General features: G+C 40.1%; 1 protein-coding gene across 1 annotated transcript; it reads right to left on the bottom strand.

Annotated features, from left to right (window-relative positions):
- Positions 1-438: 438 nt before the first annotated feature.
- On the bottom strand, positions 439-17909 carry LOC139712995 (uncharacterized). Its single transcript, XM_071624774.1, has 10 exons — positions 17881-17909; positions 12994-16241; positions 11714-11919; positions 11030-11164; positions 9120-9395; positions 8526-8636; positions 7476-7598; positions 4160-4307; positions 2873-3060; positions 439-1490 (listed from the first exon to the last, which is right to left on the bottom strand). The coding sequence occupies exons 1-10, from the start codon at positions 17907-17909 to the stop codon at positions 1377-1379; spliced, it is 4578 nt and encodes a 1525-aa protein (XP_071480875.1). The 3' UTR covers positions 439-1376.
- Positions 17910-19858: the final 1949 nt, after the last annotated feature.

The following is a 19858-nucleotide window of genomic DNA, read 5'->3' on the forward strand; positions in this document are numbered from 1 at the left end:
TTTACAGGTGTGCTCTGATTAGATTCAAGATTGGTTATGGCTATTCCAATCACACAAGTAAACTTGCAACTGAGACACTGAATAAGAAAACTGGAACCTCATCTTGTTTTATAAACAAGTACCCTATCATTATCACTGGTCCTATGACAGTGAATATTCAGTCAAAGTGTCGAAGTTAAAAGAACACACTTGTATGAGCGCAAGAAGGAACAATTAATTAAAGGTGCACTCAGTTGGTAAATCATAATAAGTCAAACATCGCCAAGACTTATATATTGCATTTATACGTATGAGAAAACAAAGAGACCTTCAGCCACTTTAAAATCTTACTAACCAAGTAAGTAAAACAGTGTTGCTCACTATCAAAATATCACAAACTCCACCACATTCTGTATTAGCTTGAGCTCAATCTGTACAAGTATTTGTAGTTTTGCAAAAAGAACATACCGGTGTACTTATATCAGCCTAAAACCCCCCTTCTTTGTAAGTGCTTCCATGGCAGGGTGTAAATTATGTCTAGCACTGACAAGTTTCAGTGGGCAAATTTTTGCAAGAACATGTGATAGTATTGCTAGCGGCAGCATGTGGTAGCATCACTAGTGGTAGCCTGTGGTAGCAGCGTAAGTGGTAGACTGTGATAGTGTCCCTCGTTGGTTGTCGGCTGTGGTAGCAGCCTACAAAATAGTAAGTACACTGTGACAGCATCCAAAGTGCTGGATTGTGACAGCATGGCTGGCGGTATACTGTGGTACTGTAGCCTGGGGTAGCGTCTCTAGTTGTAGCCTGTAGTAGCATCCCTAATTGTAGCCTATGGTAGCATCCCTAGTGGTAGGTTGTGATAGCATCTAAAGTTGTAGACTGTGGTAGCATCCAAAGTTGTAGACTGCAATAGCATCCCATGTGTGCTCGACAGTGACAGCATGCCTGGCAATATACTGCAGTTGCAGCCCAAGTGGTAGCCTATAATAGCATCCCCAGTAGCTAGCGGTTGCATACAAAGTGGTAGCTAGTGGTTGCATCCAAAGTGGTAGCTAGTGATTGCATCCAAAGGCATCCAAAGTGGTAGCTTGCGGTAGAATCCCTAGTGGTAGCTTCTGGTGGCATCCCTACACATGTTCTACCTCTCCCAAACAAAGCAACTGGTGGGAGTGAGGTAACTTTGTATGAGGAATGCAAGAATTTTAAATTTGCATACAATGTTGTCTTCACTGGGCAAGTAACAGCAACAAACACACAAAAGGTTTTCCTGGAGGAAACACCTTTCATAAATGGTCTCTGAAATGAATGTTCATCAACATTTTCAACAGCAATTCATCTGAGATCAAGGGTTGATAGTCAAGCAAGCAATACAGCAGGTACATGATAAGTTGCCTTCTCTACGTCGGTATGAGTCCCATTTTCTGCAGGGCCACCGTGGCTGCCATGGCCTTGGCGTCTTTCTTGTTGCCGGAGGTGATCGTAGGTATGTATTCCTCATTTCTCACACGGACCTGTGTGTGTGGGTGTAAAGAGTAAATGCAAGCATTGTCATTTCCAGGTTTTTTTTTTTTTTTTTTTTAAAGCCATTATTCTTCTCGCCAGTTTAACCCATTAGTCACTGATACGCCCGAAAGCGCCAGTCTTATTAATCCCTAAAACCCTTGAAATGGCTTATCCCTTTCTCTTTTACATTCTTAATATACTTTACCATTTTTGTTTTTCATATAGAGTATACTGTCATGCAATTTGAAAAAGATCAAAGGTCAACAAATATGCATGTCACAATTACTTTTGTGAGACACCATTCTTTTGGTAGTCTTCGGCTTTCAAATAAACATAGCTTCAAAAATAGACAAAAATGAACATATAGTGACCTATTTCATATCATTTACATGTTGTTGAAATGAGAGCAATATTGATGTATCTTTCAGTGATACATAGGCCATTATGTACACAATCTTCAGTGGCTAAATGGTTAAGAGTCATTTATTCTGTTTACACTAATTACAGGCACTTCTCACTTATTCAAACTTTAGGCTTTTAGAATAGCATACAATTTGTCAACATTTTATTTTTTACTAACCTACCCATAATATCATACATAATAAAACAACCAACCCGGGTTAGATTCAGAAAAGCAAGCAGGAAATTAAACATCTACACACACAGACCAAGTTGGAATGTAAAATAAAAACCTTGAAATCAGACTAAATCTGAAGAAGCGAAACTTAATTCATGTTTGGGGGGGGGGGGGAGGGGGTGAGGGCAGGGTGGGTGGATAATAATTTATTAAACTTTTCCCAGCTTTCAAGTCTAGTGAGAGATCACACACTGCAAACAGTTCAACAATGTATTGACAGTGGTCATTATATAGTACATGTTATACCACTCTAGCCAGCAGGCACTTCACATTAATTAAACTAAGTTCTGATCTTACAGGTGCATTCCACATGATTTTCATAATTTCACATCATGTAGTACATAAATCAACAGCTCCATGTATATATAATATGTGGAAGCTACTGTGGCCCTTAATCAGAGAAACTACCAATACTCTGAAAAACCTTAAATTACACTGAACAATGTTGATGACATAGGAGGCTCACATATCTCACAAATGTAGCAGTGTAATGCCTTCTTTTTTTGTCGTGCTTCCTTGAGCCTCAATTCACACCTTCTTATGGTGACTTTGCCATGTCATCATCCTTGTTCATTGCAATTTGTTATAGATTTTGAAAACATTTCTATTCCTCATCCAAATCACTATAAATTCTGAAACTCTGCACTCAGTGTAATTTATAGTTGTTCAAATGTAAAAGTCTGAAAATCACCTGGAGGTCTCCTGTAAGATCTACAATTCCTCCATCTAAGTGTCTATAAAGCAGCCACATACCTTAAACAGGAAGTTCTTCTTGTGGGCCGGTCCATCCTCACGCAGCAGCTCAAAGACTGCCTTCCCCCAGTGCTTCTTGCTGCACAGCTCGTTGAGCGCCATCACGGGGTGCTTGCCAGACAGGTCCTTGCGGATGACCTTTGACACGTCACCCTTCTTCTTCGGCTTCTCCGCCTCGGCGACCAGACCTGGGCAGCAAACATCAGGCATTTAGGGAATTAATCATAGGCATTGCAAAAACGTCGGTCTATTTTTGTCAGGATAATCACAAGTTGAATCTTGTTACTTCCATGGGAAGGCATCTGCAGATTAGGCCCAAAATCAATGACTATTTTTTAGGCCCTAGTGTGTAAAGAAAAACGAACTGGCCATTGTAAAGCAAAATGAACAGGATTAAAAGGCATAATTTACCATTTGCAGATGAAACAAAAACCCAGCATCAGAGCTTTGAAATAGTTCTAAAATATGAGTTAGGGATAGAAACAACCACTGTAAAAATTTGAATCCGTATAATCGTTGTTAAGTATTGTTAAATACACAAAATGTGAACAATAGTTAAAATAAAAATGTTTCCAGACTAAACCGTCTACAATTACGGTTTATTGAGAAAAATTATCTCCTATATATTTTAGGCTTTACTGCAAAATTTTTACATGGTAGGATGTTTTGTGATACAACTGACTGACACATATGCATCAAATGTGATACCTCAAACATTTTTTAAATCACTGCTCCCAAAGGTAACTGTACCTTTAACCATAACGATAGGCATTGCATATTATATCCAGAGTCCTGTTTCATAAACTTATCAATAACAGGTTACAATAGTTGTTTAAAGCAACTGAAATCCTGATAACAAGTTTCATGAGACGGGACCCTGTGTACGTCAGTCTACTTTTGGCAGGATGGGCAGTCACAGGCCTTGTTTGTTTGTTTGTTCATTTCCATCTGAGAAGATGGCTGGATAGCCCATATTCAGCTATGCTAAGCTGGCCTTCCATGGGGTCCAGTTCCATCGGAAGCATCTGTATTAAAGTCAGGCCCAAAACCAGTGACTATTTTTAAGGCCCTAGTGTGCACAGAAATGGAGCCAGTCATGTAATGCAAATGGACAGAATTAAAGAACTGAAATAAATGAATGAATGCAGTAAGGTTTACAATGCTGGAAGCCTACCTTCCAAGCAAAATAACCATCTAAGTTGTAATTGAGCTCCTACAAACTATTGTCACAGTCCATGTTATTCAAATGTTACTGAAGCTGCTATTTAGAGTAGATTGTCCACTAACCTTGTCTATCAGTCTTGATTTCTAGCAGCAGAGGGTTGATAGCGCCCTCTTTGTTCTTGCCAAGACCCTCCCCCTGTCGCCAGCCCATCTTCTGCATGAGGGAGAGTCCGATGTCGGTGCTGACTGGCGCCGCTGTCTTGAACATGTCCTGTGTGGTCGCATTGTGTGTGGTCGTGTAGTGATGTTTATCATCAATAGTGAGTAATACAGTGTGTATTTTGAAGTATGTGTGTGTGTGGTTGGTGTTACAGTGTGTATGATACACCAGTGTGTGAGAGAGTGTGAAAGAGCATATTAGTGTGAGGGTATATATGTTGTGTTTGTGTATTGATAAGAATGAGTGTGAAAGAGCATATTGGTGTCAGAGTGTGTTGAGTTTGTGTGTTGGTGAGTGTGTGAGCACAAGTGTAAGCAAGCATGTGCATACACAAGGTATTTGCATGAGAAACATGTTGGATCGGGAATGCAAACCATCCCACATATTTGTTTATTTCAGAGTACATTGCAGTGATAATGTGTGTATTACATTCAATTTGTGTTGGAGTCAGCAAGTGTGTTTTGCAAATTGAGAAGAAAGTGGGTAGTAAATATGAAGACAGGAAAAAAGAATGATTAGAGTACAAAATAACAGATGCCAATATATCTACATGAACTGACAGGTTTATTGATTACGAATAAACCTATGACATGTCACACTCACATTTACTGAAATCTGTTTTGGCAGTACATGACTACACATATTTAGTTATCAAAGCCAAATGTTTTAGAAAAAGACGACTTCATGTTGTCAAACAAATTTCTTACTTTTTGTCCTAAAAATGCATCTTTTTTTTGGGGGGGGGGGGGGGGTTGAAAAAACGGAAAGATGTCGTCATCTTTTGGACAGGAATGTTGGTTCTGTATTTGTATTTACATACCACGATTAAACTGCGAAGCAAAAGATAACACTATCCAACGTAATTTCCCATTCACATTTCAAACAACAAAAAAGACAACAACAATAGTTTGATTTCAGCTAAGAGCATGTTCAGAAATATTGTTGCCTACAAATACAAACGATTACCATTACACTCAGATAGCACCACGTCAGCCCTTTGCTTTTTTTTTTTTTTATCTCCAAAGAATATTTGATTTCAGCACTCAGGAAATGATCAGTCCACACCAACTTGAATGATCAATATTTATATCAAAGGTATATTATACATCTTTGTTTTGTTTGTTCGTTTTTGGTGGGTTTTTTTTTTTTTCTTTTTTTTTTAAGAACAGCATTCAGAAACACACAAGCGGACCATTGACAAGATTGTATTGTGTTTCTATACAGATGTGTATATTCGTATTTGTACAAGCCTGGGAATAGAATGGCATTATTATATTTCATCTCTAAACCATAGTACAAGCGAAACAAAATCACATCCCATCTTATCTATGAAAATTCTCTATTGAATCTAAACACAATGCAAACCAAACAAACTTTCCTTCTTTTTTTTTCATTGCATACATTTATTGAAAGATTCCCCCTTCCCTTTTTACCCCTGCCTCACTGCTCAATTTTTTGTTATTGCTTGTTCTTCTGTGGACTAATTTCCCTGCATAAATGTGCTGAAATGAAATATTCTTTACCCACCATACGACGTCCAGCTTTTTTAAAATCATGATTCAGCCAGTTCTCCAATCTCGCCTGTCGCTAATTACTGCACTGCCGTATGCGATTGCCACCTGTAACAAGTTTCCAGGTAAGTCAGATAGGATCTGAAAATCCCCCTGTCTCTCAAATGGGACATGCCATGGAATGCCAGGATGTCCCATGTGACAGACAGAGAAGAAGTGCTATTCCACTTTCCACGAGGGGTGGATTGGTTTCCAAATGAATTTCTCTATCACTAGTTTATTTTCACACACCTTGGAAATGAAATATGCTTGAAACATTTCTATCAGGTAATGCCTAATTATAAATCACATATATTGACAGAACTTGACACATACCAACTGCGTAATACTTGTTACTTATGCGTTTTTGTTGCACATGCCTTCTGGCAACAAATTTGTTTATTTTTGCCATTTTTGTCGAAGAAAAATAAATTGCTGACAACCCTGGAAACATGTCACAGGCTGCAAAAAGAAAAGTCAACGGTATGCTGAGGGTAATTATTAAACTTCTGATGGACTTTCATGATAAAGATACACAGACAGAAAAAAGGTAAGAAGAGTGAGAGAGAAAAATATCTACATTCATAACTGAGAAAGGAAAGTAGGTTCATGAATACCCATGAGACAGAAGTTCAATAATTATTCTCAGCAAAGTCTTTTGCAATTTAAATGTAATTATCTACAACAGCAAATTAAACACAAGACGTATAGAGATCAATGCATGGTTAATGTTACTCTGTAAATACTAAACTAACTGAACAATAATCAACACACAAATAATATTATGTATCACCTTCCTATCAAGTCAAGTAAAGCAAAAAAAAAAAAACCACACACACACAAAAAAAAACAACAACACAAAAGCAAAGAAGAGGTATGAACAGATAAAGAAGAAGGCAGATGGATGGATATCAGTCAATACATCCATTATTAGATCATAAATTGAAATAGAGAGATGGATAGACAGAAAGACAAACAAAATAACAATCAGACATAGGAAGGGATATATTGACACATACACATCTGGGTGTGGATATACTGATGAACATAAAGTAGGGAACACATGTAACGCATTAAAAGGGCGTATCAACATATAATACAAAAAGATAATGGCCAATGTCTGCAAAAGTAACACGTATCAAAAAGGAGCTAGAAATAGACTACACGGTAACACCTGAAATAAAACACTATGAAAAAGATTTCTAGTCATGAAAGAATAAGTAGTAGATTGTAAAAAAGGTCACCATATATTCCAATCTTGGTTACATTTTCCATTTGTTGGTTTGTCAATTTTATTTCTAACTTGCTGAATGGGACTGAAAGAACACTCAAAGGTTGGTTTATCAGCAAAATTATGAAAGAAAAAATATGACAGTACTACTGAATCAAGTAATCATTACTATAATAACACTTTAGGGATACCATACTCAGTCACAAGCTACCCTGCAAAAACACTACATATTGTTGTGGTTATTTACAAGTTATTCCCTAAATCTATGGTAGTCAATTTTTTAATCAATGCAATAATGTTTATCATGTTGTTCAAAATGTGGAGTTTCGAGAGGATAAGAACAAAATAGAATTGTGTGATTTCCAAAATCTTGAGCAACACTAGTAATGTATCTTGATGTCTTGGGAGCCATGGGGTTGTCGGAATGGTGCTACATACCTTCTTGATCCAGGCCTGGTTTTTAGGATTGGGGTTAGCCAGCTGCTGAGGATTGAGGAAAGTGGCATCGGTGCTGCCAGTGAAGAGACCAGGCTTCTGACTGCTGTGAGCCCAGGTCTGGATCTACGCATGTGATTGAGGGAAACCACAAGAGTCAAAGGTCACAGCATTGTAACGGCAAGTTTCATGTATTTCCTTTTATTCAATCTCTTTGTTTCCGAGACTTTTGTGAAACGGACTACAAAACTCAGGAGAGAGAGAGAGAGAGAGGAAGAGAGAAAGAGAGAAAGAAAGGGAGAAAAACAAGCACGTTCATTATGATGTCACACTGACAGGTGCTGTAAATGAACTAAAAATGGCCCACACTTTATATAAGAATCAGCTGATCATGCTACAGTACACATGCTTATGTATTGACGCCAGTACAGTGATAAGCCTAGCTATGTAGTCTGATCACATAGTGTGCAGTGCTGAGTCACATGGCTTGTGAATGTGACCCGGCTTGCCTCCAGAGTTGTGCCACTGGTTTGACAGTGCAGTGTGCTGTGGACTTTACCCCCAGAACGGCCTTAACATTTTCCATGACCATTCAATCATGCCAAATTTTTTGACTGTGCCACTCAGACCTTTTACTTTCAAGTCTCGCACATCTTATGATACTAATTTTGTGAAAATCTGGCAATTTGATATCAGATATTTTTTTTTTGAAGTACATTGTTAGTAATGCTACAAAGAATATTATAAAAAAAAATTAGGATTCTAGGACCTTTATTTTCTGATAGAGAGTAAAATGTATGCTTTCACATATATATTAGAAATACTACTCAATACAAATTATAATAAAAAAAGAAAATTTCATTTTTTTCTTTAAAGTTTGGTTAATTACAGCACAGGTAATGCATGTGCCAATTTTCATGGCAATTGCGCAATGGACAACAGAGATCTCAGGGTTGATTCAACCCTCCCGCGGCCACAGAAAGCCAAAAAATCCTGGCCTGGTTAGCGTTAAGACTCTACAGGAACGAGAAAGAGAGCGAGTGGAAGGCGAACCTGTCTCTGCGAGTGGTGTAGGACAGTGAGAGCTTCCACGTTGTTTGGGTTGGACTGTAGCGCCCTCGCTGCCTTCAGTCTGGCTGACACGATGGCACTGATGTCATAGGCCTGATGGCAAGTAGTAATGGAGAGAGAGAGATTTCAGAGCAACTAAATTCAAAAGAGTTAGTGCAGTACAGTGAACTCCTGTTATCACGAAGTCCTCGGGACCAGCGGTTTTCTGTTGTTATATCAAAATTTTGTTATAATTGAACATATAAACAATGAAATACATAGAGTGGATAATCTCGTGGCCTGAATTTCTACTTCGTTGTTACCGGAATTTTGTTATAACTGTTTGGTTATAATGGGAGAGCATTGTACCATATGCTTACAATGCAGGACTGGTGTAGCTACAACATTTATTTTTTTTATTTTTATCTGCCAAAAAATATATTTGATATGTAATGACACCATCACTGTTTCTATGACAATTTTCATCTTGCATGGATGCTCATACAAAGACATTTACATTAGATCACCTTTAAGATTGTTCATGATCACAAACTTTCCTGCATACTAATTTTAATTTCATAAAGAGCATCAACTTACAAAGCCCGGTGAATCCTCAAAGACTTTGTCCTTGTCTTCAACCTGCTGTGGAGGGACGACGTTGGTGACCCCTGGAATATTCGGAGCAGCCGTTGGGGTAGGGGCGCTGGCTACAGCTGCCACTGTGGTGACTGCACCTGATGACCCCGCCCCCGACGGGTTTGCTGCCGTAGTCCCCGGTGTGGAGGTAGCTGTTGAAGGAGTGGTCCCCGTGGCACTGGCAGCTGTTGATGGTTTGGCCTTTGGCTTCGTGGCAGAGGCCGCCTGCTCTACGGTCTTTGCAAGGATGGAAAGAAAATTGTACATCGTGCTTGAGGACATAACACAATATTCCCAGTCAACTTCTAATCTTATTTTTGCTTGCTGCAATCACCACAAAAATAACCACTTGCGGGCCTTTATAAAAAATGAAAAAATGTTTTAAAAAAAATCTTTGTAAACCCTACAAATTGTGCAAGAAAGAATGCTTTATGCTTAATGAGTTTTTCATTTTACTTTTAAATGATGAAGTGACAAAAGCAAATCAAATAAATTACTTTCTGCTACTGCAAATGGTTGTTCAAATCATGTTTAAACCTAAACTAGGCCGGGCTATTTAGGTAGATTATAGAAACGGGGGGGGGGGCCAGGCCCCCCTCCAGATTTCGGCCGTTGACTGCGCGATCGCGACGAAAATTGGCACCCACATTGCCTATGACGTAATCTAAAGTACCATGAAGTTAATTTTTCACAAAATTATCATTTATGCTAAATTATGCTAATTTACGCATGATGCATGAAATCAGACAATTTGGCATAAATCACTAAATAAAGCTCAAAACAGGCACATTTCTTGTGTAGATATTCTCCAGTATTTTATTGTTTTTGGAATTTCTTATGTATTTCTTTGTTTTTTCGACCTCATGTTTTTTATTGTTTTTTCGATGAAATTTGTCCGCGACATTGTCCCAAACAAGAAAATATGTTATTAATTGATTTTAATCAATAAAACCCCCAAATAATCATGCTTTTATGAAATTTGCCTGTAAGCACAGTTTGCATTGAAATTGTACACGAATTCACGTTTTTGAGCAATTTTAGGTCCGACATGCACGTACATATGTGCAACTTCAGAACTGCGTGCCCCGGCATCGTAAATTTGGTGTTGAAAGATGCAGGAGACTCAAAAGAAAACAGTCATGAAACATCGCGGCCATAGCTTTTCGATATAGCGACACATCACGCAGAACGTTGAGGGGGGGGGGGGGCCTTGGAGGCCCCCCGCCTAGTTAGGGTTAAAGGAAGGTATGCAGACATTTGTAGATATTCACTCATAGAGGCAAAGCTTGTTACAAGTGATTTGAAATGCGAAGTCTATACCTTTTATCTCAACAAAAGAACACCACACTATCACATAACAAGGATAGCTAAAAGTTGCTTTACAGAATGAATGTACATTGTAAGTTATCACACGCAACTTTACTTCTTAAACCCACATCGCTTGGTTGTGAACGTACCAAGCTGTTGCACAAACATTAAAATCATTCCCTAACACCTTGATCTTTATGAAACTGAGGCATAATACAGCCACACAGTCCTTCAGGAATGCCAAGAGGATACACTGGGGACTACATCAATGGCGTAATCCTTGATCATTAACGAGTTCAGGTTACAATGTAGTGTGGGACATCTGTGACCATTGGCTAACAAAGAATGCCGGCATACATATATATATACGACAATCTGCCACTATGCAAGAACAATGTATTGCCCCATGATCACCCCTTGACCATTGGCTAACAAAGAATGCCGGCATACATATATATACGACAATCGGCCACTAGGCAAGCACAATGTATTGCCCCATGATCACCCCTTGACCCCTTGATTATTGCCCCTTGATCACCCCTATCGACCCTCTCTGCACTCACTGTCCACTGTCCGTAGGGGTCGTTGGCAACGGCAACAGCAATTTCCACTTCTTTCTTGCGATGCTGCGACCCACTGGACACCGGGAATTGCACTCTCAATTTGTCTTTGCTCGCAACTGGAATCTGCACTGCATTCTGCAAGATTGGGAGTTGAATTTGACAATATGTTACAAGTAAATACAGTATGTCTTGGTAGCTATTCTTATATCACTATATCTCATTTACACAATCATAAAGACAAAGTGGCACAAGCTAATATTTCAGACATAAAATAAATAACTGTATATGAAATAAATCATGCTATTAACACTTTGAGGTTTCGTTCATTTGAAGACTTAAAATTCTTTTCTCCATGTGTGGCATGCTATCATGTGTCTACGTCTTCACTGACAGATTGGACTATTGTAAACGCATAAATTTTCACAGTACAGCTGTACATTAATTTCTGCGTATTTCGCGCTACTTTTGGATAGCACAAATTCTAAACCTGCAAAAATATCTTCACAATTTTCTCTGCACATTTTGAATGGGTTGACAATTGTGCAGCGCGAATTCAAGAACCTGCGAATATGTCTTTGAGCTGCTCAGCTCAAAAAAGAAATCACACAAAAAATATCGAGCTTAACTGGTACTTATTGGAGATTAATCAAGTGAACTGTGAACGAAAAAAATTGCCATTCTTGCCTTGATGTTCATGACAATGGGTACAGCTTCCTTGACCTTAAAGGGATGTCGCACAAATGGCTTTGGGACGTCGCTCTCCTCCTCATCCTCCTCGTCGCTGGATCTGACGGGTCTGTTGACCGGTGACTCATCTGAGCTCTCCCCATGGGTGTTGGCAAACGCCATGCATTGCTCTGTGAATCGCTGGATGGACTGATTGGTTTGCACTATTGTCAAAAAGTCAGGTGGGGTTTGGGAAACAATCAAAGGCACAACCAAATATTAGAAGAATATAATTTCTCTTTTACTTTGCTTCAACATGAAAATAAACAGTTAAGAAATACCAAGCAAACCTGAAAATTTACGGACTTTTTTATGCCTCCGCCAACGAAGTGGCCGGAGGCATTATGTTTTCGGGTCGTCCGTCCGTCCGTCCGTACGTATGTACGTCCGTCCCGTCTTGTTTTTGTCGATATCTCAAGAACCGTGTGGTGGTTTTACATCAAACTTGGTATGAGGGTATATCCAGGGGGGATAATACTTTTTTTGGATTTTAGGGTCACGGGGTCAAAGGTCAAAGGTCACAGATTATTTTGTGAAAAAAAAAGGTTGAAAATTCATGTTTTTCTCCATATCTCGCAAGTGGTTCAAGGTATCTTCATGGAACTTAGTATATATGCTTGTTCCAATGGGCAGTGATTATCTAGGGAAGTTTGGGGTCATGGTTCAAAGGTCAGGGGGTCAAAGGTCAAGGTCAACTCCTCAAAATATCACTACTTTCCTTATATTTATGCAATGCCTGAAGGTTTTTTTTTTAAAACTTGATGTATACATGTATTACCCAATATTTCTGTGGGAAGTTTCTTGCCAAAAGGTCAAAGGTCAAGTGAAAGTGCTGAATTGCACTTTTTCCTCCATATCTCAAAAGTAACTCAAGGTATCATCATGAAACTTACATGCCAAGACATTGTACTATCGACCTATTAGGAGAACCATGCATTATGGCGGAGGCATATCAGTCGCCGTAGCGATATATCTAGTTTTTCCATAAAATTAAGCACTGACTTGTACATACTTTGTTTTCATATAGGGATTCCTGCCTTTAGTAAAACAACCTTGCTCTCAAAACATACATGAAAATTACCTGTTCTACAGGAATGACTACCGGTAATCAATTTATGAATCTGCAAGACTGAATGCCTAATAATTTTCACATTCCTATTTTCAACGTCGTATCATTACATTAAAATCAAGTTTTAGATGGAAATATCCAAATTGTTACCCCCTACATAAAATCTTACTTGTGTCTGCAGCTTTGCGTATGGATTCTGGAACTGGGAGGTGAGCTGGTATCTCTCCAGTTTGCATCTTTGAGAGTGCATTGGCCTTGGCAATCTCCAGGAGCTTCTTCTTGTCAATCTCTAGCACCGGTGACCAGGATCGCGACCTCGATCTGGATCTGGAGTAGGATCGCCGCCGCCTGCGGTAGCCGTCGTACCTCGACCGTCGGTCGAATCGGTCACGTTGGCCGAACCCGAGTCTGTCGAAGACGCTCCTCCTCTCGCTCCGGAATTCGCTGCCATAATCCCGCCGGCGGGAATCCCTGTAGCCGCGTCTGCTGTCGCTGTCCCGGTACTGCCTCGGATCGTCTTCCGGTGACGACAGCTCCCTGGAGTCTTCGCGAGGCACCATGGTAGTGATCCAGACACCCTTGGACTCACTGAAGACAGACTTCTCTACCATGGAATCCTTGTCTATGCTGATGTCACTATCCTCACTGCTGGGGGAGGGAGTCTTTGATCGAGATCGCTTGTGCTTCTTGTGCGAACGCGAGCTTGATTTTGATTCTGAATGGCGTCTCTTCGTCCTTGAGTCTCTGTCCCGGTCCCTGCTGGCACGTTTGTCCTTCTCTTTGTCCCTTTCTTTACTTTGTTTCTCTCTTTCTTTGCTTCCTTTTTTCTTATCTTTTTTCTTGCTCTTTTTATGCTTATGAGAAATTTCCCCTTCTTCAATTTCACTCTCCAATGCTCCCTCCTCTTTCTCTTCTTCCTTCTCCTTTTCTTTAGATTTTGTACTCTCCTCTTTCTCCAACTTCACAGCAAAAGTGTTCTGATCATGGTCATCAACTGGCACTGAAGATGGTTCTTGTCCCAAATCACTCTTCCCTTTTTTATCGCTTTCTTTTTGTTTGCTCCCGCTGCTCTTTTTTAAGCCATCTGAATCTTTGAGCTGGCTTTTCAAACTTTCTATATTTTCTCCTGTCTTCTCAGGTTGGGCTGTTCCTTCATCAACAGTATGTTTCACATCTTCTACATCTATATTGTCCACACAAGATTCTCTTGTTTTTGATTTTTCTACTCCTGTTGTTTTGCTTGCGTCCTTTGCCTCAACATCTTGCACATTTCCAAGAATGACAGATATTCCTGCGTTTACCCCTTTGGCACCATTGTCACTTGTGGGAAGCTTAGTATCACTGTCTGGCGGCATCTTTTCTCTTTTCACTGTGACATTAGATTCATCCTTCTGAACTTCAACGTGGGTGGCAGCATTTCCAATAAGAAAAGATTCAGGAGCTGGTTCAGGTATACTGGAAGCGCTGCCAGTATGTGTTCCTGCTTTATCAGCAGTATCAGACTCTGCTGAAGGCATTTTGTCATTTTCTTTCACTGATATCTCCCCTAACTTCTCAGTTGTTTCACAACTGCTTTCATCTAACTCTGCTTGTTCTGATATGGCTGCTTTTGCATCTTGTCCACCAGCAGTGCTTGGTTCACTCTTTCCATCGTATTTCTTTTCATCACTAATGCAATCCTCTTCCATGACCACCTCTGGCTCAACAGTCTCAGATGATGTCGGAACACTGATAGTCAGAGATGCCTTAGCTCCCTCAATTTGTGTCTCTTCTTTCTTTACTTTATGCTTATGTGCCTTCAGAGTTTTCCTCGACTCTTTGACCGACCCAAACTCTTCCTCCAGATGCTGCATCTTCACTACTGCAGAGGGCTTTGTTGAGCTGGTTTTGCTTCTCGTACTATCGCCATCCCTCGACTCCCTACTGCGTCTCTTCTCTCTCTTTTCCTTGTGACTTCGCTCATCTTTCTCATGTTTCCCCGCCTTCCTTCTCTCTCTCCTCTCATGATGGCAGCCGTCATCGCTTTCCCGTGTTTCGGAGCGAGGATTGGATGAGCTGCGTCTTCTCTCTACCTGTTTACCCGAAGAACTTGATTCAGACTTACCCAAAGAACTTGTTTCTGACTTGCTGGTCTTTCTTTCTTCAGCTTGAATCTCTTCTCTGTATTTTTCATCATGGCTAATCTTCTTGGATGACCCACTTGACAAATCCTTCCCCGAATCTTTCTTATCACAGTCCATTTTCCTTTCACTTGCCGAGGAATTCCTTTCCTTTTTCACTTCAGCAGTCCCTGTGTTTCCTAATTTAGAAGCCCGCTCTCCTGCACTCAAAGTTTTGCTATTAAGATTAAAATCCTGTGCTGATTTTTTAGTAGTTGTCTCTTTGACATTTGATTCATCTGGACAACCAGATTTATCATTTTTCAAAGATTTCTCATCAGGCTTCTTAAGACCCTCAGATTTTGAGTGAGAACCCGCATCCTTCTCACTTTTATCTCTCTCCTTGCTTTTACTGGACTTGTGTTTGCTTTTCTTCTTCTTTCGCTTGCTCTTTTTGTGGCTGTGTTTCTTGTGCTTACTCTTGTGTTTGTGCTTGGATGAAGATTTCTTCTCTTTCTCACTAATCTCAGTCCCTTTGTCTGCGGCAAGATTCTCCTTGCTCTCATTCTCCCTCAACATTTCGGCATCCTCCTTCCCTCCCTCCTTGGCTCCCTCCCCGGCTTCTTCCCCATCAGAGTCTGAGGTTGGTGTGAGTTCCCCATCCTCAAGAATCTTCCTCCACGGAAGTCCGTCGACGGCTGAAGTGTCACTCTCACTGCCATCACTCTCGTCCTCACTGCCACTGTCCGACTTCGTGTCACCGCCATTTCCTTTCACTGCAAGGTTTGGAGACTTGCTGGCTGATTGAAACAATTTGGTGGGTATCTTTATCTGTATGGTTTTCTTTTCTGCAGTGGTGCCAAGTTTTTCTGCCGCCTTTTCAAAAAGTAATGATCCTTGCAATGGCAGAACGGTTTCTTTCTTTGCTGCGTCGCTGGCAGATGTGGTAGCTGGACTATCCTTTGATGTTTTGGATGAATTTGCATCACCCAATCCCACTTTCTGATTTGATTCTTTGGCACATTGCTCCTCAGATACATGAAGTCTGTTAGCCTGTAGCATTTTACTCTGCGTAAAAGAAGCACGCTTCGCTTCCCCAATCTGCTCAGCTTCAGTAACTTGACCTTCTCTGGCATCACTAACACCGATAGCTTCATCTGCTACCGCCACTGGTGCTCGATGCCCAGCCTTCTCATTAGTGGATGGCAAGCTAGGTTGACCAGGCTTGGACGCTTCAATCCTCTCTTCATCTTGGGCAAGACGCTTTGATAACTGCCGGTTGATCTTAATCCTGTGAGACTTTGGTTGTTCATCAGATCTGAGAAATGGACAAAATAATGAAAAAAAAAAACAACTTCAGTGAACTATAGTAATAGTACTTGTGCCAAACAGATGACAGAAACTGATCAGGTTCAACAGAGGTACATTCAATAGAATATGATGTGCAAAAATCACTATCAAGGTGAACTGACCGTAAATCAGTCAGACAAAAAAAAAAAAAGTTTTTTTTTTTTTTTTTTTGCAGGGTTAAAGTATGGATAATCACTGTATCAAAAAGGACTGTAGCCTCCAACTACAGTACATGTACATAGTTGGCTCAAAGCAACATTCTGAACATTTAAAGGGGAAGGCTAGTAACTGATCAGTGGGAATCAGTGGAAATGCTGGGAGATTATTGTTCCAATCCTTATAGGCTTCATTCAAGAGTTCATTGTATATCTATTGTTGTGTGAAAATGATTTGCTTCAGAATGGTCTCATATTCAAGTAATGTGCAGTTTAATGCTTCCAGGTTAGCGTCCCTGGTCAGTGACGGAGCATTAATCTGCACATTACTTGAATATGAGACCATTCTGAAGCAAATCATTTTCACACAACAATAGATATACAATGAACTCTTGAATGAATCCCATAAGGATTGGAAGAATCATCTCCCAGCATTTCCAATTATTCCCACTGATCAGTTACTAGCCTTCCCCTTTAATGCTACTTGTACCTGTAAGTCTGTATAACAATAAACAGTTTCTTTGTGCTATTCTGCATGTGTGCAACACTGGGTAAAGACTATTATAGAAATTAGACCATTGTACATATACCTTTTGTGAGAGTGTAATTTGCATTGAAGCCCAGCACTGCTAATTGACTGTACAATACAACTACAAGTACAAGTTAGAACAGCTGGGGATTACACATGTAGGAATCTACACATATTATGTACATGTTTGAGCAGAATGTGGCACACTGGCAGTGCTTTCTACTATGTTTCTGAAAAGCTCATGAAGTTCCTTGCAAATATCCCAACCACAAAAAAGAAAACAAACGAAGATCACACAGACAGAAATGTCAACATGTTAGCCTTCCCTTCAAAGCTCAATACAGTTGAACCTCTCGTATCCAGACAAGTCGGGACCAGGGCTCATCCGGATAAGGGATTTGGCCGGATAAGGGAGACTCAATACTTTATACATATACATACACATGTAGTGATGTAGCCCATTGTAGTACCACATGTAGTAATGTGTATACTGCAACCTTTTCATTGTTACATTTGGGGATGTTTGGGGATGTTAAAATGTCTGAAGGTAAGCAATTTGGAAGGAAATTTGATGTAATGTATGTTAATCATGTTGGAAGTAATATGTAATTCATGTGTGTTTGTGTAGGAGTTCTCCAGGAGTTGGGAATCCCCCTTTCCTCCCGTACAAAATGTAATTATTAAAAAAAAAATCACGGCGAGATTGCGTCCGTATAATAGAGAGATCCGGATAAAGGGAGGCCGGATAAGAGAGGTTCAACTGTATAACATTCTTTAACAAAATTTAGATAGGAACAAAAAGTTTGAAAAAGCATTCACTCTGTTCTTTTAATGCCCCACAAAACTGGTAAGGCATACATCTTTAATATGCTATGCCACCACGTACACTTGTACACACAGAACTTTGAAGCAATTACAGCCACCTGTTGAGAGTGATCATGTGGCCTGCCATAGTCATGAACCGTACGTAATACTACAAACGTGTATTATCGATACCAGGGCTGCCAACCTTGAGTAAGAGTTTGGCGTGAGACACTGCGAGGGAGCAGAGCGACCTCCTGGCTAGCGCCTAGCGGCCTGCTGTGCGGCCGTACGTACGCACGTACTACGTACACAGTCAGTGTATGTAAAGCGATGTAAAGCACACGTCATAGCCATACACGTTGTACATGTACTGTAATTTGCCAAAAGTACGAGCTACGCTCACGTGGTACAGGGGAAACTCGGTATAACGAACACTGCTATAACGAGATATCGGTTATAACGAGGAAATTTTCTCGGTCCCAAATTTCCTTCCACACAAGTCTATGTAAAATGCTACTCTTATAGCGAGATCGGCTATAACGAAATAACTGCTATAACGAGATAATTTTGTGACTTCCAAACAAAGAAAAACATAGTAAATCAAACCTGCTATAGCGAGGTAAAGCAAAATGCCTTCGGTAAAGCTTTACTTCGCCTGTGCTATCATCTTCCGAGATTGTAAAGCTTGATGCGCCAAAAACTGTCTTGTACACACATAATCATTTTCTTTAGTGCACTCCAGCTAGCACTGCATGTTGTACGTGTGAAGTGTGTGTGTGTGCACGCACACTGATACATGCAGAAAATGTGGTGGGACGGCCATATGTATACATGACATCATCATGACGTTTAGCAGGTGTGAGGCAATCTGATGCTGTGATTGGCCTTCTACTTAGGGAATTCCCCATCTTCACACACAATTACACGCAGTCATAATGTACATACAGAATGTATCACATACACACACAGCATTGTGCAGACCATATTCACGCTTTCCACACAACACACACCCATACGATAACCGCATACCAATCCACAGACGATCTTGATACAATCGCAAGCTATATAAATTTACAAATTCAAACATCTACAATTAATAAGAAACACATTCTTGATATTGGATTTCCTTGGCGAAAAACATCTTCTTACCCATAAAGGTGAGTAATTCCCTCACACACAATATCAAGTTATCAGTATTGATTGAAATATGATGGGTAGTCCCACATGTGCAAATTAATGTCTTTATTTTATGCCTTCTTTTATGCCTACTGATATAACGAGATATCGGCTATAACGAGGAAAATGACTCGGTCCCGACCATCTCGTTATATCGAGTTTCCACTGTATAGGTAGAAACCAATCGTAATCCAATAGCTTGTCTTTGCGCGCGAACCGAAAACAATTATTATTGGTTAAGCTTTACAACCGCGTGGGAAAATCTCGAAATTTTGGGCTTGGGCATATCGATATTTGGAATACCAGAGAATTTAGCTTTATTTTTGTAGTGGAGTAAAAGCCCCAATTTTCGGACACTTAAGCTTTTTTGCAATATTTATTCAACTCAAATAATTTTCCACAAAATGAAATCTATAATAATGTTTGTTACATATATCAAACTAATTTTTCCCAATATTGATTTTGTTAAACCGATCATAAAATTTCACAAAATCCCCAAATATTATCACCTTGTCAATTCCCCAAAATTCGGACAGCGTCTCCAAAATCCGGACACACGTGCAATGTCAGTACGCATACAAAGCCGCTGAAAAATCTGCGCGCGCAATACCTTGTTGATGCAAGGTTGCATTGGGGATGTTGCGGCGCCCGTTCGTGTCCGAATTTTGGGGACTCTGCACTTGCATTCAGCCCCTGTACATTTATTCACTGCATCGGCATACTATTATGTACGGAAATTTTGTTTTTCTTTTGTGTTTTTGAGGATACCATCACACTCTGAGCTTGCGATAAGCGAAAAATCTCGCAACAGAACGGCGTAATTTTTCAATTTTTAGCGCTTTTTCGGCAACCCCGATTCTTTACACGGGCCCTAATTTGCGCGCGCTTTGGAAAAGTTGCGGCGATTCTGCGATTTTGACG

Source organism: Diadema antillarum, unplaced genomic scaffold (assembly GCF_040938485.1).
Source record: "Diadema antillarum isolate AM-2024a unplaced genomic scaffold, OU_Dant_1.0 seq00001888_RagTag, whole genome shotgun sequence".
Lineage (NCBI taxonomy): Eukaryota > Metazoa > Echinodermata > Echinoidea > Diadematoida > Diadematidae > Diadema > Diadema antillarum.

Bases quoted from the DNA above. Each gene is read 5' to 3' on its own strand.
- LOC139712995 (XM_071624774.1), bottom strand. From the start codon at position 17,909: ATGGCAGGCCACATGATCACTCTCAACAG. The intron at 11,165-11,713 runs GCAAGAATGGCA...CCAATCTTGCAG, and splicing joins CCATTGTCATGAACATCAAG to AATGCAGTGCAGATTCCAGT. The intron at 7,599-8,525 runs GTTCGCCTTCCA...TCACATGCGTAG, and splicing joins TACACCACTCGCAGAGACAG to ATCCAGACCTGGGCTCACAG.